This window comes from Anabrus simplex, chromosome 1 (genome assembly GCF_040414725.1).
Source record: "Anabrus simplex isolate iqAnaSimp1 chromosome 1, ASM4041472v1, whole genome shotgun sequence".
In the NCBI taxonomy this organism is placed as follows: Eukaryota; Metazoa; Arthropoda; class Insecta; order Orthoptera; family Tettigoniidae; genus Anabrus; species Anabrus simplex.
Genome location: NC_090265.1, coordinates 1341621230 through 1341645811, shown reverse-complemented (window position 1 = coordinate 1341645811; position 24582 = coordinate 1341621230). Strand labels below are relative to the sequence as shown.

At 39.5% G+C, this 24582-nt stretch overlaps 1 protein-coding gene across 3 annotated transcripts in view; it reads left to right on the top strand.

Moving 5' to 3' along the window:
- The window catches only part of htk (hat-trick), a 564009-nt gene that overhangs the window by 147609 nt on the left and 391818 nt on the right, over positions 1-24582 (top strand). For all 3 annotated transcript variants that reach the window (XM_067137785.2, XM_067137784.2, XM_067137786.2), the window contains exon 10: positions 15648-15785. In XM_067137785.2, the coding sequence (XP_066993886.2) occupies positions 15648-15785 (138 nt within the window). The remainder of the gene's footprint in view (positions 1-15647; positions 15786-24582) is intronic.

The following is a 24582-nucleotide window of genomic DNA, read 5'->3' as shown; positions in this document are numbered from 1 at the left end:
TAGTAAAGTACGACTGTAGAAAATTCTTTTGTGGAACAGAAACTCTGGTATTTGTACTTGTTACTAGAGAATTTACTTGTAATGTACCAGACCATACTTTTGTGGAATAGGCCCCAGTAGTGACTGACATAAAAGGCAGAAGGTTCACATAGCACATGTGCATGACAAATGCCATCTTAATGCACTGACCACCACCTGTATGGATGGATAATTAGGGCAGCACTGACATACAAAATTCACAACCAGGGCAATTTCACTCACCTTCAAACAAATGCATGCCCTCACACATTCTTTACTACAAAACCGGTTCATATTGGAGAATAACTATGTATTCTTAAATGCCTTTGCAGCATTCTGTGTGCATTATTTTTTTCTTTTTCACTGTGCTTGTTCTGTTGATTTTAGATTGAAGTTCTCATCATTTACCTGAGTATATGATATTTCACATACTTAGATTTTTGTGGGAGTTATGTTTTTCAGTGTTGGTGAAATTAAAACCAGAATTAAAATAGACTCTCCCTGATTTTCACAGGGTCAACATAGGATAAATTCCCAAATTTGAACAGGTTAGTCACTTGGGTTGTACTGTGATGTAATGATTCAGGCTGATAAAGGTATTTGCGGTATATATATATATATATATATATATATATATATATAGAGAGAGAGAGAGAGAGAGAGAGAGAGAGAGAGAGAGAGAGAGAGAGAGATCATATGTCTGGGCAATGAACAGTACATTTTCTCTCATCCATACTTCTCTACTTGTCACCACAAATTCCCTCTTGTTGCTTTCATTTTCATCTCCAGAATTCCTGGAGTTTAGTCTAATACCTATAAACTCACTGGCGCCAAAACAGAAAAAGCACCGTACATGTTTCAGACAAAATTTAATGTTAGTCCATTCAAAATCTTGTATAAATTACATATTATGATATTACAACAATATGGCAGTGTATGGTAAATTACCTAATTAGCCCATTTGAGAAGTTTCAGCGTATTAATAGATAAACATTACTGATCGTGACAATCACATCACCTTCCTGCCTTTTGACAAGAATAACCACAAAGAACAGTCTGAAGGTTTATTGCTGTGAATTCTTGTGGCGCTTATTTTTGTGGACATTATGGCTTGTCTACAACAGTCAGTCTCGCTTCTAAGTCATGTTGTAATGACTCTTTCAGCTGAAAATACAGCTAGGACCATAGCATTAGTGGGGTATGAGCGCAGAATACGCTGTGTAGCAGACGCTATAGGCACATCTTGTTCTAATGTGTACAGGACTGTTAAAAGGTACAGAGAGTACAATATCTATACCAGGAGGCCCAGTTCTGGTCATAAGAGATTCTTCGTGATCGACACAAAACAGTTGTGGAGGCCAGAAATCGTTTGCAGAAAGCACGGGGCACAAACATCAGCAAAAGAACAGTAAGGAGGAGGTTGTAGGCTGTATGGAGCGGATTTCAAGTCCAAGAAGCCCGCCACAGGACCTCTGCTTACGTGAGCACCATGCGTCGGATGCAATTCGCCAACACCGATTTAAACTGGAGAGTGGAGCCTTGGAGCTCGGTGCTGTTCACGGATGAATCCAGATTCTGTTTGAGGTCACTGGATGGAAGGGAGAGAGTATGGAAAAGGTCCGGGAATGTCATTCACTCTGTACTTTTGGTGTAAGGACACCGTTCAGTAGAGGCTCTGTGATGGTCTGGGCTGGGATTACCAGTGATACGCACACGGATCTTGTGTTTGTTGAGAACAGAAGTCTGACAGCCCACCAATACATCAAGGAGATTTTAGTGGATCACGTGGTGTCTTGCACCTGTCATCGGTGAAAACTTTATTCTGTTGCATGGCAGTGCTCGCCCATACGTTGCCATTTATGTATGTGAGTACCTGGATAAAGTCTGAATTGAGCCCAGGGTGTGGACTACTCGTAGTCCCAACCTAAACCCGATGGAGCACGTTTTGCAGTGTGCTCGGGAGACTTTCTGGGGAGTCAACTGGCTCAACTTCGGGTTGTGTTCCAGGCAGAATTGGAGCTCATACCACAAGAGAACATTCGAGATTGCATCCTGAGCATTCCTGATCGAATCATGGATGTAACTGCGGCTAGAGGTGGTAATAACGATTACAAAGGCAATGGAAATGTGTTGAGAACATATGGACAAATGGACTGCATAAGAAACTGTGCGGAGCTGCAGGTTTTGACATTTCCAAATTCGTGCTTTTGGACTGTTGTGATTGTCACGACCAACAGTCTTTATCAGTTATTGCGCTGAAACTCTTCAAATGGTTCCGGTTACATCTGTCTGTCGCTATGCACATCACGAGGAAATGGCTTAAGAGAATTGAATGAAAATCGGTATGTATTGTTGGGAAATAAGGCGCTACAATATCTACAAATAATTTTATTCACACCAAGAGAAATTATAGTTTACGTGAAGGACTCAAATTGAATTCTCGCAGATCTCTGTTAGTAGTGCTCCTATCAGATACTACACTCATGTTCATAAAAAACAGAACACTTTGAAAGAATAGAGATAGGAAGTTTGTATTCACAGGACATGTTCATTAGTCTGTTCTGCAGAAACAGTTAGCATTTCAGTCACCTAGGTTCAGCATGTGTCCTGTTATCTAGTAGGCACCGTGGATATTGATAACTTGTTCCATGCATGGGGACATCAACGCATCTAAGGTGCAAATGGTGTCCTGGGGTATAGCCATCCATCCTGCATTCACCTGGTTCCACAATACATCTTCGGTGGTTGGCATAGCATCACATCGCCGCATCCATCGTTTCACCATATCCCACACATTTTCAATTGGTGACAAGTCCAGTGATCGGGTAGGCCAGGGCAACTGTCTGACATTTTGTGACAACAAAAAGGCACATATTCGTGCAGCAACATGTGGTCGTTGTAATATGGCGTCTGGGGTGTCGTGCAGAAAGGGTATGGCTACGAGTCGCAGGATGTCATTCCTGTAGGTCAAACTGGTCAAAGTGCCCTGGGCAAGCACAAAATGTGATTTGTGGTTGTACCCAATGGCATCCCACACCATAAGGCTTGAGTTGGCGCTGTATGTCTTGTGTGAATGCAGACATTGTAATGCCTTTTCCCCCGTCTGTGGCGAACCAAAATGCGGCAGTCATTTTCAAACAGAACCTGGTTTTGTCCGAAAACACTATTGGCTGCCATTCCTGCTCCCAATGACGTCGTTCAGTCAACCTCTACTGATCTAACAAGGAAACATCGGCAATGGGTAAGTCGCCGATCGCGATGAAACTTGGAAAACACATTGAGGTACACGTAAAAATGATGTCGCATCAATTTTGGGTGCCAACATTCATTAGGGCGTTAACTACGGGGCCTAAAAGTTGCAACATTTCAAATTCCGCGTGATCAGCAATGAATACCTGCTGGCCAATGCTAAGCTGGCACACTGCGTAGCTGGAGACACGCCTCTGCACCTTCTCCCCTCCCCCCTCCAATTGGTTCGCCATCACATGTTCCCCTTCTTCCCGCGCTTGCCGGCTGCTTAGCTGTTCAACAGGACCGACTCTATACTTTGCTTCTTTTCATACTGTAATTATTGAAATTCTTTAAATTACGTTCCGTTTCACACATGATAATAAATAACCTACAATAATATACCCACATTTTATTCAAATGTTATATTTTCATTCCTGCTCATTCCGGTGAGTTGTCACATTCGCGGGTACAACTCCGAGTTAAGTACCACCGGGCGAGGTCAAACGTGGGAGGGGGTACCACGTCCTACCTACGCTTAAATTATTATTTACTTCTAAAACGCCTTAAAGCTGTTGATAGTGTCCTTTAGAGTGGACATACATATGGAATTAAATTAAATCACCCACCACTAAATAAATCTCCCACCTTTAAACAACATTAAATACCTTTTTATGTAATGAAATTACATGCCCGGGTAGAGGATCTCAATGAATGTAATGAGATTCGGTACCTCGGGATATCAGAACGTGGTTATAGGTCCAGATCTTTTTTTTTTAATGACACCTCCCCCCCCCCCCCCGCACCCATTTTGTGTACTCTACCAGTTGTGTCATAACGAAACGACATCGCGGACGACAACAACAACAATTATAAACTCAGAGTTTGAAACTACTGTTATTTTCCATATTGCGTACTCTGGTATAAGGAATAGGCCTATAGGTAGAATGTTCTTATTTGTGCTTGTACTGAACGATTTATGTATGTTTTGCAGTGACAGGCACAACACATTTCAATTGCAGCAATGATTGTCGAATATAAATTAATTTAATGGATAGGCAACGTCGATATGAGTGCGACATGGAATGTAGTAAAGTTTGACGTAATAAGAAAAGCCTTGAAACATAAAGATGTGCATTTATATATGCAATAGATATACAGTAATCACAGGCAGACCTGTAGTCTTACTGTACCAGTACTTTTGCGTTATAGCTGACGAAGGTCTGTGTATTCAACACGTACCAATATTGAAGTATCACACTACAGTCTTCTGAGTATAATGGCAGTTTCATATGCAAACAGTTAAATGGGTATTGTACGAACTGGTACAACAAAAAACCATTACAAGGCAACACAATAAACTACTCCGTAACAATTACATCGGGCAAACTCCCCGTCAATAACTGATAGTAAACAAAAACAATCTTTAGTCTATTCGAAACATTAAAAAATAGCGAAAAGAAAACCGAAACAAAACACAATTAACAGGCACCATACTTTTTTTTTTTGCGAATTGCTTTACGTCTCACTGACACAGATGGGTCTTATGGCGATGATGGGATAGGAAAGGCCTAGGAGTTGGAAGGAAGCGGCTGTGGCCTTAATTAAGGTACAACTCCGGCATTTGCCTGGTGTGAAAATGGGAAACTACGGAAAACCATCTTCAGGGCTGCTGACAGTGGGATGCAAGTTCACAGCCACGCGCCTCTAACCGCAAGGCCAACTCACCTGGTGCAAACGTTTTCATAAACATTTCAGCAAAAGTAAACTGACTAATACAACGTGGAAATTACAAAGGAGAGATATGAGGAAGGCTGGTAGAGTACACAAAGTGTAGAACCGGTTCTCTTCGACAACACATACACCCAGCCCCCGTGCCATTAGAATTAACCAATTAAGGTTAAAATCCCCGACCCGGCCGGGAATCGAACCCGGGACCCTCTGAACCGAAGGCCAGTACGCTGACCGTTCAGCCAACGAGTCAGACTTTCTTAACTGGAGACAATATACAACAATGTGTACAACAATTGCATGCTACCACTTGTACATTTCACTAAGAGTCACATGGGTGGGTCTTTTTCATTCCACGATTGTCAGGTCTCCAGAAGTGCACTAGTTTATGATAACACCCCTTTTCACTACCACCATTACATCCTGGACACCAGAAAGTAGACTACTTCTACTTCTTCTTTTCTTGCAAGCACACAACACATAGGCTTTTGTTATTCTGTGGCAATTTTTCGAGGGCATGAGAGGGGCCTCCTGCATGACCAGTTGGCCTCGCAACTGGAATTGGCAAATGCTCATTTAGCAATCCCCTAACTATACTGACCATGAAGTCTCGTCTTGCTAAAGGCTTATCAGTTTTCTTTATGTACAGGAAGTATGCATCAAATAATATCATATCTAGAAGATTTGAGAAAATTTGCTTCCAGTACCTTCTGGTCGGCCTGGAACAAGTGGCGTGGTAAATGCACTTATCTTTATTATCTACAACTCCCATGAAGATATTGTACTTATAAATCAGTAGTGGTTTCAACCCTTCATTTTCCTTTCAACTCCTTACAACATTCGCCTCTGCTGGCTCAGCTGAGACATACGTGTGGCTGGCCGCTGAGTATGTAGCAGCTAGCACAAGACAGCAGGATTTTGACACTACTTTGTCAACGATTTACACTAGATCAGTGCAACATGCTATTATAGAAACTATTTCATGATTATGACCGAACATTTCTCCTTCGATTGATTCGTAATTAGCACATTTTGATAAATAATAATTCGATTACCAAAATAAAATAAAGAGCATGTCAAAACTCCTGATATCAGACGTTGCCGCTGGGCAAACGCACAAAATGCCTGATATCAGGCGTTTGCCACTTGGAGGGTTAAGACCGTCCTTTATATACCTTGCCTGGCCAGGCTTCCAGAAAAGTATGATGCAACTTGCTTTCTCGTATCTTCTAGAGTCTCCAATAACCTATATACAAATAAATAGAACATTCTGTAAAACTCGGTTGACAAATGTGTGTTGCTGTAGACTCTTACCCTATGTTGCACAAAGTTATATCAGATTTGTACATTATATTTACAGGTAACAATAAATTATACACTATTAATTACATGTTCTTACATTAAAGTCAGCAGAAGTATCGTGACATAACCTCACATGTTCTGTTCCGCAAGACAGATCATACAACGTACAAATAATAAGTGATCGATACATACCAAATAAAGTCCGTACTGACAACCTGTCGTACTTGACTACCCTGATAATAATAATCATGATTATAATAGACGTAAACAACTTCATTTATCAAAATACCAGCGTATATAGCCATATCTCACTAGTAATAATAATAATAATATTAATAATAATAATACCACCACCTACCAATCGAGCTCGATATTTTCACTGTTTACCCATGGGTTTAGAGAATTGTTTCCAAGTTATACTAGTCCATTACACTCGCATCATGGTGCGTGATTAATACTTAAATGTATCATTATTCATCATAGTGAGTTAGGATGTGGCCAGATAAGCTGAGAAAGTAGGAGTTATATTTCATGGTAAAGAGCAAATTGGGATGCAGGAATATGGTTGAGAGATTTTGTGGATTCCTTCCTTCTCCTCTCCTTTGCATTATGGGCAAAGGAGTGGAATGTATTTAGCTACCAAGGTTGGCAAAGGCTGAATGGAAAGAGTTGCTTCAAAGTATGCCCAAAATGCCTTTGATCTGAATTTTTCTATCACTGATCTACTTCAGGCATTGTTGGAACATCTGCCCAAGTTCTTTTAATGCATCCTCACGAGTGTAATTTTCAAGCCTACACCTTCAGTCTCGTACTCAATTTTTAGGCTGTTTGTACGATGGGTTTGCCACTCCCAAAGGCATTTTATTACCTTCTGCCAGGTTCAAATTGGGAAAAGAATAAAACAAGCAAACAGCTTCTGCCAGAGTGTAAGGGGTATTTTGTGGACCAAGATGTCCTGAAGAAATGTAAGAAAGTATTTAATTCAGCCTATAATAATTTCATGTGGCTATTTCTGGCAGAGTACAGCCCTTGTAAGGCAGACCCTCCGTTGAGGGTGGACGGCATCTTCCATGTGTAGGTATCTACGTGTTATTGTGGTGGAGGATAGTGTTATGTGTGGTGTGTGAGTTGCAGGAATCTTGGGAACAGCACAAATACCCAGACCCCGGGCTATTGCAATTAACCAACGAAGGTTAAAATCCCTGACCCTACCGGGAATCGAACCCGGGACCCTCTGAACCGAAGGCCAGTACGCTGACCATTCAGCCGACGAGTCGGACAATTCAGCCTATTATGAACTCGTACTAACCTATGCAACTGGATCGTGGACTACAACAAAACGAGAGGAGAGTAGAATACAGGCAGCAGAGATGAAATTCCTAAGAGGTATCGAGGGCAAGACCAGAAAGGATAGAATTAGAAGTGAAGAGATAAGGAAAAGGACAGGAATCTTGAAACTTCAGGACAGGATAGAAACAACAAAGCTAAATTGGTATGGACAGAAGAGTGTGCCAGAAAAGGCTTTTTCAGAGAGTTAACAGGAAAAAGACCACGAGGAAGACCCTGAAAGAGGTGGACAGATTCAGTGTGGGAGTACATAGAGAAGAGGCGAGGAAAACCAGAAGATGTACTTAAAAAAGGAGAAGAATGGTGGAGAGAGAGGCAGTGGTGGAGGTCCTTGATTCACAGCTGGACCCGGGGAGCTGGAAACGGTAAATGGAAGATGATGATGATGATGATGATGACGACAATGTCAATCTTTCTATCTTGTCAATTTGAAGATAAATATTGATGGTAAATAGTGATTTTTACTTTACCATCAAGACTTTCTCTAGCAACACTACTAAAACATACCATATAAAAATCTACTTAGATGCACTTGTTTCTGACTTTCAGTGCAATTATTGTGTGGTATTCATCATGGGCTTGAGAAGCATAGCCAAATTGTTATTTTGTTTGTTTTGTTACTGTTTCCTCTGAAAAAGCCATGGTTGGCTCCTTACTAATGGTTTCTTTTTTTTTTTTCTCTCCAAAACTGTGTGAAATTATTTTCAAATCCTAGTTTTTCTGTGGAATTTCTGAGGTAGAACCTTGTTTCATTTCATTTTACTTCTCTGCCATTTTTTGCTCTCTCCATATAGTAATACATTAACCCATCGGTAAGGTTCACGTCACATCGTTATGTTCTCCCTGGTATCTTTCTGACCTGATTACATTGGAACCCCGTTAGTGTGTTCCTCATTAACAAGTTTTCCCGCTTAGCACATCTTAAATTCAAAGTCCCGATTCCCATCGTATTAAATCTATATAAAAATACCTCACTTATCACATCACAAATTTTCGCTTTTACCACTTAGTACAATCGCATTTTTCCTATCCCTGAAAATGTTATTTATCATTCCTTGTGGAAGGAACGTGATTTCCAACTCGGGTAAGAGCCTTCGCCGCAGTTGCGTGATAACCGGAAAACACCTCGACTTCTTGAACTTCACAGGATAAATTGCACCTTCGGGGAGCAAGCAATTAGCCTCAGAATAGCTCAGTTTGTTTGCTGGTTAGCAGCTAAACTGCAAAATAACACAATGAGCCTGTTAGTGCTGGTATTTCGCATTCCATTCAGAAGTTAGAAATATATTTAGTGTCCAGTTGTACGGTGACAGGTAGCGAATATTTGTCATGCGATAACTTATATGGAACATAATCGTGTGAAGTTGGCCAGCGTGGTGTGCTGTGATGGGCTAATTATGGACATGGAAAAAGTTGTGAAATTCCTTACTAATGAAGACAAAATTAAAGTTTGCCGGCAAGTTGACTGGCATCTACATCTTTAAGCACGCCGAATTGGTGGAAAGTTAAAACTCACACCTTCCTATTTCGACTCGATCATTCAAATCTGTCTTAGTCGGTCAAAGTTTAATTTGATTCAGAATGGTGGCCAGAGTCATTCTGTTTCAGTCACACATGGCCGTTTATAACCTCCAATTCATTGTCTAAGTGTGTGACCAGAAAAATGTGTAATAACCCACTGGTCCGAAATAAAACGCTTTCTCTAACATTTGTTTTAGAACGAGTGTGATTCGCAATAATACTTTGATATTTTTATGGGCCCCATTCAAATGTTCTAATATTTGTTGTTTGATGTGTGTAACACCTTTCAGTGCACTATTATGTTATAAGCCCCAGCGGAATAAGTTTTCATATTGTCCTTTGTGTTTTTTCACCTCTTTTAATACTCTCTTCACATGGAGTTTCACTGTTCCCGCTGGTGTAGCAGCGGAAGAGGTGATACTCCCATGTGGCACATCCCAGGTGCCGGATAGGGGGGTCCTAACCGGCTTGCCGGCGGGCTTGAGTGAAATAAAATACCTCTCGCAGACCAAACACACAACTCCCTGTGGGGTGGGGGATGCAGATGAAGAATACACCCACGATATCCCCTGCCTATCGTAAGAAGTAACTAAAAGGGGCGACTAAGGGATGATTGTATTATAACCATGAAACTACTTGTGATTAGAAGCCTACGTGGGGAATACCATGGGTCGCTTTTACTTGCGCATAGAACCACTATGTTAGGTACAAAATACGTTTGTGATTAGTAGCAACAGAGTGCATTGCCGGCTTTTTACAGTACCTGTGATTAGTACCACTTTTGGAGCGACACCATGGTTCTGGCTTGCCTATGATTAGTACCCACTATATGAGGAACACCACGGGGTAGTGAGAGGCCCTGTGGTTAGTACACGTATGTGCTGAACACCATAGGTTTGCATTGCTTGTAAATGGTGCTGCAATGTGTGAAACATCATAGGTCTCAATTACACTTGCAAATTTATACCTGTGAGTAGTACCATAATGTGTGGAATACCGCGAGTCTTCACTACCTATGATTAGTACCGCAACATTACAAATACCATGGTTCTACCAGCAATAAGTACCATTATGAGGAACATTGACTTGGATTTTGGACTCCTGACTACAAGCATTATCGATTCGGTATTATGCTATAAAAGCACTCCCTTGGGTCAGTAATTCTATTGTTCTTGTCTGCTTCTGTGAATGTGAGGCATTGCGGGTCGGATCCACTGATTGTTTTAAATTCATATCCATCCATTCATTCTTCCTCTTCACGTTTTGAATTCTGGTCAGTGGCAGATTTTGAACTTAATTTGCCATTCCATTTCGTCTCATTTCATACCATTAGGGGCCGATGACCTAGATCATCTTGAGGCGCCGTCTTCTAACGGAGGTTGGCGGTCCACATAGCCAGCTCCGGACGTAATGTTGCAGCATGGAAAGAATCTTCTGAAGTGCAGTTATGCCACCTTCGGATGTCCTTCAGCCATGAATTCCTCCTCCTGCCAGCATACCCTTTCCCCTGTATCTTACCTTCAATGATGAGTTGTAATAGCTAGTACTACTTGCCTCTCATAATGTGCCATAGATATTGGGTTTTCCTTTTTTTTTTTTTTTACCATAAGTAATAGTTCTTTTTGTTTCTTCATGCGATGATGGACTTCGTCATTTGAAATTTTCAGCACCCAAGGTATTCGGAGTAGGCGGCATTACAGATACATTTCAGAAGCATCAATTCTTTTTTCTAGATTTTGGTCAAGGGTCCAGCTTTCACATCCAAAGAGAAAAATGGAGAACGCGTAGCACCGAATCATTCGCATTCTCATTTGCACACTTAGATCCGATTTTGTAAATAGCTGTTTCATGCTAAAAAAATTGTCTCCTGCCTGGCCTGTTCTATTCTGGATTTTATCTCGCTTGGAATCACATTCCTTATCTAGCACAGTACCCAAGTATTTGAAGGAGGATACTCGTTCAATCTTGCTGCCTTTTATTGATAGGGTTGCTTGGACTTTTCTTTTAGAAAAGACTACAACTTTGGTCTTGGAAGCATTGAATAACAGGCCAAACTCTTCACTGCGCTGGACTAATTTATCCATCATGTGTTGGAGAGCAGGTAATTCATTTGCTAAGACAACAGTATCATCTGCGTACCTGATTTTGTTAATTGCCTGTCTGTCCATTTATAACCATTCCTCTTTTTTCTTCCAGCAACACTTCCCTAAATATTGCTTCAGAATAAATGTTGAACAAGAGAGATGATAGCACACATCCCTGATGAACACCTTGTCTGATTGTAGTCGCTTCTGATTTTTCTTTGGTCGATTTTGACATCTGCGGTTTGATTCCAGTACAGTGAGCTGATAATGCATAAAACGCATTGGTCAGTACCAGTCGATCTTAATATCTCAACCATCTTTTCATGTTTCACACAGTCGAAAGCTTTTCTTGTAGTCAATCAAACAAGTATATACATTGACATTCATATCCCTGTATCTCTGTACTAGTACACTTAAGGAGAAGACGTGTGCCGACCCCTTTTCGGAAGCCATACTGGGTCTGATCCATATGAAATTCACATTTCTTGTAAATCCTGGTGTGTATGATTCGCAGAAATATTTTGAGTACATGGGACATCAAACTAATCATAGGGTAATCATCACACTGGAAGGAGTTCTGCTTCTTCGGCATTGGTATTAAAGTTGATCTCAGCCAGTCGGAAGGTATCTTTCCTGATGTATAGATAATGTTGAACATCAATGTTAGTAGACATAGGCCAGTTGAGTCCTGTTCAGCTATAATTTTAACAACTTCAGCATAAAATTCTGTCTGGACCAGTGCTTTACCATTCTTCTGAAGTTTAATGGCATTCAATACTTCACTCTTCATTATTTCAGGACTGACTTCATTGATTCTTTCATCATGTGGAGGAGGACCATCTGTCATCTTTGAAGTGATATTCGACATATTCGTTCCATCTGTTAAGTTTCTCTTGAACTCCTTAAATAATCTCATTGTTAGCATTCCTTAATATTTGTCCGCATTGCTTCCTTTCTAGACCACTCAGCTCTTTCACCTTTTTATATACGTTAAAGTGATCATGTTTCTCCTGAAGTTCCTCCATTTTTTTGCATTTGTCAGACCTCCAGGATTCTTTAGCTTCTCTGCATTTTCTACGTATCTCTCTGTAGATTTTTGTATTTAACGGGGTCTTTATATTTCCTTTTTTCATTCATAAGCTCCAGAATTTCATCAGTCATCCAATTTTGCTTTTTGTTGCTGTTGACGTATCCAATGTTATTTTCCTGGACTTGAGTTGTGTTATCTCTCATGGAGTTCCATGTGGATTCTGCTTCTATATGTTGAGTCTCTTTTATTGTTTCCATCTTTTTGTTCTAGAACAGCACCAACACTAGTTCTGACATCAGAACTGGCCAATTTTCTGATGTCTATGAGTCTTTGATATTTTAACACACCCTGTAGCGTTGCATTTTAAAGTCCATAACTACTGGGTTGTGGTCACTATTAATGTCGGCACCAGGATAGGTTTTTACCGATTTCGTGAATTTCTTCAGCTCTTGTTTCACTAGAAGCAAAATAAGTCTGATTTCTGTCAGTCTTTTCATTATCTGCCAGTGAAGTCCATGTGTATAGCCTCCTAGGGTGAAGTTTGAAAAAGGTATTAGAAACGAAAACTTCATGTTCTGTGCAAAATTGCTCCAATCTGTCTCCCCTTGTGTTTCATTCGCCAAGACCATAGCTCCCTACAATATCACTTTCAGCACCAAGGTCAATCTTTGAGTTGATATCAGCCATGACCAATGTTCTCTCCTTTCTTTGTAACTTCCAGTGCTTCATTCAAGGTATCATAAAATGATTCTATGTCTTAGTCTTTGTCAGAACTTGGTGCATTATTATTATTATTATTATTATTATTATTATTATTATTATTATTATTATTATTATTATTATTATTATTATTACAATCAAAATATACAAACATAATACAAAATATACAAATATACAGTTTCGTGACAGCATCAGGACTTCACTTTAAATATCCAAATTTTTAATCCATGTAATCACTTCTGGTGTTACTTAAAAAAATTCCTCCACAGAACCAGGAAATGCACGTAGGGAGCACTCTTGAACTATGTGCTTGATAGATTGCGCTTGAGCACCACAGTCACAGCAGGGAGAATCTACCCATCCCCATAAATGTAAGGCTACGCCAGTCCTCCCAGCACAACATCGTATCCTGTTCAGGGTTGACCAAACAGCACGGGGCAAACTGAAGCCAGCCAGTTTCATGCTGGGGTCGGAGATATCACATAAGCCACTGGGAGACATCCTCCACTCTTCTCTCCAGGCATTCCTAGGATTGAACTGAGGACATAACAGGTCCAAACTGTCTTCCATGCTGGTTTTCTTGATTTCAGCCTAGTTGTAGTGTGCTGCATACGCATAGTTGGATATCAATTAGATTGCAGTGAGAGCTATTTAACCATATTCCGGCACAATACTCAGCTGTAGAATACACCATGGCCAAGGCGGTAGTATTGGCATCAGCTTCCCATGAAGTTCCAGCTAACTTGCTCAGCAGATTATTCCGGGTCTTAAGGTTGGCCGCTGTTTTTTCTATGCGACTTCTATATGTCAGTGATCTGTCTAATGTTACACCTAGGTATTTTCGTGTACTATTGTATTTCAAAAGTTGATTCCTGAACCATACCCTAGGTTGATAAGTAGCCTCTAAGTTGAGACAGAATGCAGTTACTTTCGTCTTCGAAGGACTTGGCTGAAGTCTCCACTTGCTAAAGTATTCATCCATCACCCGTAGATCTTCAGACAGTATATCTTCAGCCTCCTTGAAAGTAGGTCTCTGTGCTGTTAGGTTTATATCATCGGCATAAATGAATTTCTGAGCTGTAGTTTCTGGAATATCATGGATATACAAATTGAGCAGTATAGGGGCTAAGACTGAACCCTACGGTAAGCCGTTATTCAATTTATGAAATCTACTCCTGGAATTTTCAGAAAATACCTATAATAGATTATTCAATACATTATCAATGAGAGTAATCACCTTAAGACAAGGTACAATCTTGATGAGCTTCAGGAGGAGACCACTCTCCAGACAGTATCATACGCTGCTGGCAGGTCAAGGAAGACAGAAACATTTTTTAATTTCTTCTCAAAACCAATCTCCAGATATGATGTTAAGGCAAGGACTTGGTTACTATAGTCTCGCTTGGGGCGGAAACCAATTTGATCTATTGGGATCAGGTGTTCAATTGCAGGAGCTATCCTGTTCAGAATTAGCCTTTCCATTAGTTTATATGTAGCAAAATTATGGGGTGGAGAAGGGTCCTTTCCTGGCTTCAGTATCGATATGATTTTGGTTCTCTTAGATACTGGAGGTACACGTCCAGAGTGCAGTATACTGCTAAAGAAGGACGCCAGCCAGCGTACAGTTGCGGGGCCACAGTTCTTCAGTAGCTCTGGACATACACATTTTTCTGCTGTATTTCTTATCTTTCATGGGCCTGGTGCATGAACCTGGATGATATTCATAGGTCTGTGTGATGTTTGCAACCTTACTAACATTACTCGATCACTAATTGGAACAAAATCTAAAAAACTGATTTTACAATCATTGATGACAGTTAAATTGAAATAATAAATATGGTAGTTCAACCTATTCAATACAAGTAAATAAGAGATGTAGAGATTACATTCTTATTTAATTAAAAGTGGAAATGGTACCGGTTTTGACCCCAGTCTGGGCCATTATCAGCCGATTGTAACTCGAAAAACAATGCATAAGTAAGAAAGAAGTTAAAGGTCAAGTCCACACAATATCAGTTGAAGAGGCGATACAAAAATGACGGGGGTAGGCACTGTAAAATTCAGACGAAGTGGAATGTAAGTCACTTAAAAGAAGTAATGCGTAATCTTCCGAGCATCAGCACGGCACACGCAATGTTTGGCACTGTTTCACAATGTTTATGAAAAGCAGAGAATAGTTAAATGAGCCAGACTGCATACACCGTCAGGCACAAAGTCACAACACAATCCAAATATGAAGATCGAAAGTCAGGAAGAAGCCGAAGACGAGCAGCTCAACCGAAGTAACTTGCAGGCTCCAGAAGATCGGCGCGGTGTTTACAACGTCAAGTGCTGTAGTTTCATACGCTGATGGAGATTGAAGGATAGATTAGTGATAAAGTATTTGCTTAGTTCACGAAAATGTACCTATATATACTTATAATACGATTCAATATAATTGAATACATAATTATGATCTCGAAGATTTAGAACAGTTGACGTGAAAAAACAATAGTGAATAGAAAAAATGGTAAAAAGCGCAATACCAGAAACAAATGAAAACGACAGAGGCCATAATACCAGCTGGTTTTATAATTCTTTACTTCAGGCTTACTAGCATGTTACATATGGAAATATTAGTCTTGATAATGTGATAAGCTTGTAATAATACTCCTAACATGTTTCAGAGCTCCGATGATGAACCACGAGAAGAAAAGGATCATTTTGTAGCCCAGCTGTACAAGTTCATGGATGATAGAGGCACGCCAATCAATAAGGGTCCTACTATAGGCACCCGAGATGTGGACTTATACAAACTCTTCAAGGTAAGGATCATTTTAATTTTGTTTCTATTTTGTTAACATAGAGGGATCTTATAGTAGCAACACAAAAGAATGCCTAGGAACCACTCTGTGTGAAGGTGAGGAGAAGCAAACATCTTCGTGAAATGAACAAGTGAGGGCAGCTTGTAAACTCAGACAGAAGGCATATCTGAAATGGCTCCAAACAAGGACTGATACGGGCAGGGAATTGAACGTAGATGAAAGAAACGGAGTGAAACATGTAATTGTTAAATCCAAGTCGTGGATAGATTTTGGTAATATCCTGGGAAAAGCTTGGTCAAGCAGCAAGGAAACTTCTGTGGACCGTAATAATCATAGAGAGGGAGGTAAAATGGAAATCAGTTGTTTTGGATAAATCATGTGAACTTGTGGATTCTGGAAAATCACTGGAGTGGTGGAAGGAATATTTTGAGAATCTTCTCGACATAAAAGGAAATCCTTCTGTTGCTGTTGCGAACAAGCAAGCTTCTAGGGAGGAGGACATGTTAGCATATCAGCCAATTCTTTCAATTTAGGCTGGAGACTCCTCATTTTTTACATTGTATCCTGACCTCGCAGTCAGTGAATTGTTTCTCCCTATGTTAGGCAAGTAGTAATAATAATAATAATAATAATAATAATAATAATAATAATATACAGTGAAACCTCGTTAGTACGTTCCTGATTAACAAGTTTTCCCACTTAGCACATCGTAAATTCGAAGTCCCAGTTCTCATCGTATTAAATCTATATAAAAATAAGTCGCTTATCACACCACGAATTTTTACTATTACATTTTTTCCTAGCCCTGAAAATGTTATTGGCCATCCCTTGTGAAACAAACATGATTTACAACTCTGGTAAGATCTGTTGCCACAGTTGCATTATTACGGAAAGGGGTCTTAAATTCCTGAACTTCACAGGATAAGTTGCACGTTCGGGGAGCTAGCTTTTAGCCTCAGGAATGTTCAGTTTTGCTTGCTGCTTATCAGTAAGATTGCTGAATAACACAGTGAGTCTATTTGTGGTTGTATTTCATGTTCCATTCAGAAGTTAGAAATTGATTTTGTATTGAGTGGTAGAGTGAAGTGTAGCAAATATTTGTTGCACGATACAGAAACCTATATCTGGATTAGGAACATACAAACATAGGTACCTATCACATCACGAATTTTCACTATTATCGCTTACGTGTACGATTAGATTTTTCCCAGCCCTGAAAATATTTGTCATCCCTTATGAAACAAACGTGATCTACAACTTTGGTAAGAGCCGTTGTCACATTTGCATGATTACGAAAAAAGTGAGCCTATTTGTGCTTGTATTTCGTATTCCATTCAGAAGTTAGGAGTTTATTTTGTGTTGAGTGGTACAGCTAAGTTTTTGACGCGTGATACGGTAACCTATATCTGGATTAGTTCCTAGGCCCCTTCAAACAACAACAATCATCTTCATCAGGAACATAAGTTGTGTGAAATTTACTAGCGTGGTGCATATTTGTCTTGTGATAGCCTGGGTATGGATATGGAAAATGTGAAATTCCTTTCTAATGAACAAAACAATAAAATCTTTCAGAAAGTGGACTGGCATCCATATCTTAAAGCGCACAGAGGTCGTGAATGTTGAACTCGTCCCTTCAAGTTTCGATTTGACTTGGTCAAGGTTTTTCAAAATGGCAGCTAATGTCATTCTGTCGCAGTCGCACATGGCCAAGTACAACCTCCAATTCATTGTTTAAGAATGTGACCAGAAAATAATGTTTTATAACCCACTTCTCCAAAACGAAAGGCTTCTACTGACATTTGTTCAGAAAGAGTGAATCTGCAATAATACAGAACAACCTCGATAATTCAAAATCGGTTAATTCAAAATCTCGCCTAATTCGAAGCAGCTCTCGTTCCCGGAAACATGAGGTACGGTTTTGCATGTTATTTAAATCGTTTAATTCAAAATACGGATAGTTCGTAATTCGAAGAACAGTGTCGGTCCCGTTACCGAAATTCAGATTTTTAATTCGAAACTGCCTTTATATTTTGAAAAAGATAGTATTTTACAGAGTAATTTAAATTCAAAATTTCTCCGCGTCATGAAAGAACGCGTCTTCTGGAACTTGAAGGGGTAACTATGCGCAGTTTCACCTACTTCGGCTTCTCTACAGTGTGCTTCATATCTGGTGTGTTCGAACGGAATCTTACTTATTTTGTATTCGGCGTTTTTAGGAAAGATGGAATATCACGTAGCAGGCAGTGTGCAGAGAGGTAGATACCGCGAACACTGGCGATGCCGACAGTAGTAGGCGAAAAAGCGTGGCTTACAGCCTATAATCAATTCGTGCGCACCAAACAATATTGTCAATGCCGATGAAACCGCATTGCTTGTTTTAGTTTTTTAAATGCTGAGGCCAAACAGACTGTGGTTTTAAAGGAGAGAATTGCCAGGCAGCAAATGAACTGTGTTGTTATGCTGTGCACACTGCACCAAATAGAATGAGTGCACTGAAAATGAAGCGAGAGACAGACTTCCCCTATCATAGGAAAGTTCGAAAAGCCACGATGTATTAAAGGCATTGGGCACTTTCTATGCCAGTACAAGGCATATAAAACTGCAGACAGTACAGTGATCCAAAAGATAAACCATTTGCACAGGGGAGCCAGCATAATTTTTCCTCGTCCTTTGAATCGTGTTTTTCTTCTTTCGTTGCATGAGGTTATGTTTGTCATTGTTTTATACAAGAGCATTATTTGAATAATGTAAATGCACCTTGTTGGATGAATTTCTGATATAGTGTTTTCCATGGCATTTGAAAAGTTTAAACTGAGAATGAAGGTGATTGCAAGCATTCATAGGTCTTAGATGTGCCATGGCAGGAAATCGTACCAGTATAGTCACTGCTTCGATCATATATCAATGCTCTAAGAGTCACTGTACTATTTTTGCAATGCGGGCGGAAGCGAGTGGCTTTCTCCCCTCGTCATAGGAAAGTTAGATAAGCCGCGATGTTTTAAGGGCTTCGGGTATTCCGTGCAAGCACAATGCATCTAAAATGTATACAGTACAGTAATCCAACGAATAAAGCACTTACACAGGGGAGCCCGTATAGATTTTTTCCTCGTCTTTGAATCATGTTTTCTTTCTTTTGATTTTGTTGCGTGAGGTTATGTTTGCCGGTGAGTTATCCAAGTGCATTATTTGAATACTGTAAATGCACATTATTGGATACATTTTGGAAATAGTTTTTTCAATGACATTTGAGAGCTTTAAACTGTGAATCGAGGTTAATTGCATGCAGTAACAGGTCTTAGAATATATTGTGACACCGCGAGGGTTACCATTTCCGAAGAACGTGTTAGCCTTTAACTCAAAATCACGTAATTCGAAGTCCGATTTTTGCGTCCCAACGACTTCGAATTAACGAGGTTTTACTGTACATGGATATTTTTATTGGCCCCCATGCATGTGTTTTCATTTTTGTTGTTTGGTGTTTTTCACACCTCTTAATAGTTTCCTCTCATCTTGAGAAGTGGTAGGCATAGTTTTCACTGTACACGTGGATACACAACGTAAAATGCCTTCATGTTGGAAGAAATCTTATCTAGTGTTTCCATATCCCTGTCGGTTAGTTTTTATTGGTATATTCAGTTTTCTCTCTTAACACGTTAGTCTTTGTTTTCCCCTGCAGAAACATCTTAATGAGGTTTTATTGTAATAACATTATTTGCCATTTCAGGATGTTTGTTCAGTGGCTGCAGGTCCTTCTATTGGTCGCTGTGAATATCTGATGGTGCTGTTTTTTTACCACGTTGTGGCTGGAACTCATTGGCAGCTTTAAAATTAAAGCAATGCTCAAATCTTGTTCCCGTTCTCCTATGTGTTGCATTGTGTAATTGTGCGTTCCGGTTGTCTACCATGATTCTGATTGTGGTTCGAGTACGTTTAATTGCCATCAGTTTGTGGTGATGTTAAAAATTTAAAAAAAATAATAATGGTTGCTTGTTTGTTCATGTGATAGAGCTAGACATTGGTACTTTCCATGCAAGTTATGTTAATTTGCTCTATTGAATATCATTACGATATAGCATGGGGTGTTCATTAAAGATTTGATTTATTATCTTGAATATAATTCTGCTTTTTCGGAAACTAGTTTTTGGATACTTTCCGTATACAATAGAGGTCTGTTGCAACGAGAATTTATAACCACAAAAAATGTACTTGCTATAGCGGATTGTCGTTATCTGATTTTTCGTGAAAGAAACGCATGCACATTAAAATCAGTATGAAATCGCAATCACTTTGTTCAAAACGTCTGGGCTGATTTCAGAAACAATTTTTATAAGATGTTTACAGTTAAACAATGCCTAAGTATGGCTGCGGCATTGCAAAAACTTTATCACGTCGACACTGTCTGATGTTTAATAGGTGATGTTTAACCTATTAGTGCATAAAGTTATTTTTTGTGTTTTATTTTAGCTTATCTACACATTTCTACTCTTAATAATTGCAGAAACACTTTCCAACAATCAGAAAGTTCATACAAGTGATAGTTTTAATTACACAGGCCATCCGATATATCGGATGCTATGCACTCAGGTCAGTACAACAACACTAGCTACGCACCATTGTATTGTACAATAATGTTGCAAGCTAGGTAGTGTTAGAGAGTTGGATTACATTATCCAATTTACACTGTAGATCCACAATTTCCACTAAATATTCTATATGCTATTTACGGTTATGTATTTACTGATTATGATATCCACAGGAGCATTTCAGGTAAAGTCCAAACTGGTGAAGCTGATCTACTCTTCAGATGCCACTATAGGACTTGAACATCTTCCATTGCTATACGGACACTTTGCATAATTGTTTAACGCTGGACCACCTTGATGCACCGCTTATCTCCATGTGTTTGTATTTTGTACCAGAAATGACAAACTTGTTGTCATTCCAGTGCACCAGCAACGCACCACCAAAACTCCTGCAGTCGTACGATTCCCTTCTTTTTCCTGTCCAGCTTTCTTTGAAGAGGGCACTTCTCTCTCCGGTTTTCTTGAAATGTCCCTGTTGCACTTATTCCCTTTGAAGCCAGATGTCTTGCCAATTTCAGGAATGTAAAGTGGTTTTCAAAGAATATTGTATGCCCGCTGTTAGATTTGTTGTATACCCTGGAAAGGTATTCTATAGCCACTGGCCTAATCTCATATATGACTCTATTTTGGTACGATAGCTTCCTTTTGCCTGGTTTTCTGGTTTTTCAGTTCCATTTTAAAATTTTCAGTAATATTTTGACTTTCATATTTTGTTGAATCTATTTGCACTGGTGAGCTGGTTGGGGAAGGAGGGGAAGTGGCATAGGCAGAACCACAGGTTGTCAAGTCAGCGTGCAGCTTACGAAAGCAATATTATTTAGGACAATTCTGTGAACACACAAACACACAATTTATTCTGCACATACATTGTGTTTGCTTTAATGTACATTTAGCGTTTAAGTCGATTGTTGACATCGATTTGCAGCAACTAATTTACCAATATTGGGTACAATCGATTTGGCAGTAGAAATTCTAAGTACAGCCTCTAAGACAGCATCAGTCAGAGAGGTCCTTGTTCTACATATATTAAAATTCAGAATTGGAAACATCTGTTCCACATGCATAAATAAATTAGATGTAAATTTTAAGACAAGTACATGAAGTCTGAGTATGTATTATTAAGAACTGTTCAGAATTTGATTTAGATGTGCTGCTAAGAAAACACAAAGATAATAATTTTATCTCCCTGTTCCCTAGATCCTTGAACCCAAGACTTCAGGAGGTGCAGTTCGAGGAAGTTATATTGTAGCTCTGAAAATTGCAGAAAGTGGTCAACCCTTTACTGGCGGTGAATTTGTAAAATAATGTTTGAGTGCTCGGAGGTATTGTGTCCACGTGCTGTGGCCCACTTTGAGAGGCGATAAGCTTGTCAAAACAAACCATCACACATCGTGCACAGGAACTTGGTGCCAACCTGAAAGAGCAATTTCAGAACAAGTGTGGCACTTTCAAGAAGTCCTTGATTGCTCTCGATGAGACTACTGACAAAAATAACACGGCACAGCTATCTATTTTCGTCAGGGGACTCGAAAAAGATTTCACTATAACTGAGGAACTACTGGACATCCTTTCCCTCAAAGATACTACCACTGGTGCAGATGTATTTGCAAATGTTGAAGACGCAAAGAACGATATGGGCTTATCCCTCGAAAATCTGTGTACTGTAGTGTCGCTACTGGCGGAGTACAAGCAATGTCGTCAGATGGGCAACGTTTTGCAAGCCGCATCAAAACGAAGGCGCACGCTGCTGGGATACCTCCAATATTATTGGTACATTGTATTTTACACCAAGAAGAGATGTTTATAAAATCCTCCTATCAATACAAGTCAAGTCATCTGTTAGATGAAGCAAAGTCTATACATGTTTCAGCCTAATCTCAAGGCCATCTTCAGTAGTAAAACAATGATTACATAATATACAAACAAATTAAAAATTGTATATTGTATATTATGTAATCATTGTTTTACTACTGAAGATGGCCTTGAGATTAGGCTGAAACATGTATAGACTTTGCTTCATCTAACAGATGACTTGACTTGTGTTTATAGGAGGATTTTATAAATATTTTCTTTTGTAAAGTGATAGCCGTCAATACGGAATGAGATTCATAACTTGCAAGAAGAGATGTGCAAAAAACTTTTGCAACTTTAAATCTGTTATGGATACTGTGCAAAAATGTGTAAATTTCTGCAGAAAGCAAGGTTTGAACCATCAGCAGTTCAAAGAATTTTTGAAAGATCTCGAGGCAGAATGTAGAGACATTATCTTTTATCGTATTGTGTGCTGGTTACGTTGCGCGAAATTTCTAGCAACCTTTTTTGCAATAATTAAAGAAATAGCTCTGTTCATGGAGATAAAAGGTTCTCCACAACCAACTTTGCAGAATAAACAATGGGTAGCTGGCCTCACATTCTTGGCTGACATAAAATCTTATTTGAATGCTTTAAATATTTCATTGCAAGCGAGAAACAAATTGATTACCACCTTCAAAATGCAGAGTTTATTATTGAAAAGTCGGCTTGAAGCCGGAAATTTTGACAATTTTCCTTTATTAAAATCATTGCATTTGTCTATTTACGAAAATCTTCAAGACTATCAGATGTCCTTACAGACTTTGCACGATAAATTCAATGCCTGATTCAAAGAAATGAATGATATGGCACCTCAACTTGAAATATTGATGACCCCATTTTCAGCGCGTCCCGAAAAATCACCATCATATATCCAAACAGGTCTGATAAAACTGCAGTGCGACGCAGTCCTAAAGGACAGGTACTACCACTACAGCGGTGATTTAATTTCCTTTCACAAAGGTGTTCATCCACAAGTCTGGGAAATTCTTGTGCTACACTAAGTGGATGTGTGTTGAGTGTGATAAACCCCTCTGTGCACACCCCTGTTTTGAAGAGTACCATACCCTAAAGACATATTGATAGGTGAAAGTGTTGTTCTAAAGAGTACAAACTTTTGCGCATATAGTGAGTAATTACTACGTTTTTGTCAATTGTACTATTCCTTTCAATATTTTCAATTAAATTGAAGGTATCATTTATGTAACAATTGGATACTATTCTAATCCACTGAAATTAAACACTACGGTATATTGAAGTTACAGGGTTATAATTTGAAAACAAAATGTAATAATACAGTATAAGTGTTAAATAACGAGGTTACAATCACCGGTTAATAAGTATTCCTAGATTACTCAACATTTAAATTTTGGTTACCTCAAGTTCAAACCACATAACAGGAAATTCTTCAAAATAACTCATTAAGACACTTATCTTAAGGTCCTTCAAGTAGAATTCGCTTCGTGCCATAACAGTTCATCAAGAACAAGTAGTAGTAGTAGTAGTAGTAGTTTTTGTTATGGCAGGGGAAAATCTTTTTAAGACACCACTCTGTGTGGGAGTTGGATTTCCACCAACTAAAAACCCCTGTCCTCTTCACTCAGACCATTCTGGAACTGCTTGTCGGCATGACATCAGAATGGAGTGATGTATATTATTAAGTTCTTCCTTCTCTTCTTTCTCCTTCATTCACATAATGCTTGTCGCCATTGCCTTTACTGTGTTCCAGGCAGACGGGCTCTCTAACGTAATCTGAACCAGATTCCCTGGCGTGAGTCGTCGGCCAAGTTGTTGGCAGGCTTTCCTTCGTTCTTCTTCCCATCGAACACAGTAGAAAAAAGTGTGTTCTACTGTATCCCTTTCAGAACAGTACCGACAACCATCTCCCTGCGTCTTTCCCATCTTCATGGCATATACGCCGAATCTTCCATGTCCTGTCAGGATCTGCGACAGATAGTAATCTACCTGCCGATGTCTACATTTAAGCCAGTCTCCTCTGTTGGGTATTAGCTTTTTTGTCCATTGGCCAACATCGGTTGTGCCATCCCATCGGTCTTGCCATTCTAGTAAGAGTTGGTTCCTCGAGGCTTTCTTTTCTTCAGCAGATATAGTTGCACCTGTTTCATGCCAAAGTTTTCTCTCTACAACGAGGAGGTCAATGGGAATACTGGCAGCTACAACTTGTAAAGCTGCTGTTGAAGCAGTTCGATATGCACAGGTAACTCTGAGCAGCATTTTCCTCCGTACTCTTTCCATAGCTCTTCGGTGAATCTTCCTCCTGAGTGCATTGTGCCAGATAGGTGCAGCATAAAGTAAAATGGAATATACTGCAGAGCACATAATCTGTCTCTTAACTGTTCTTG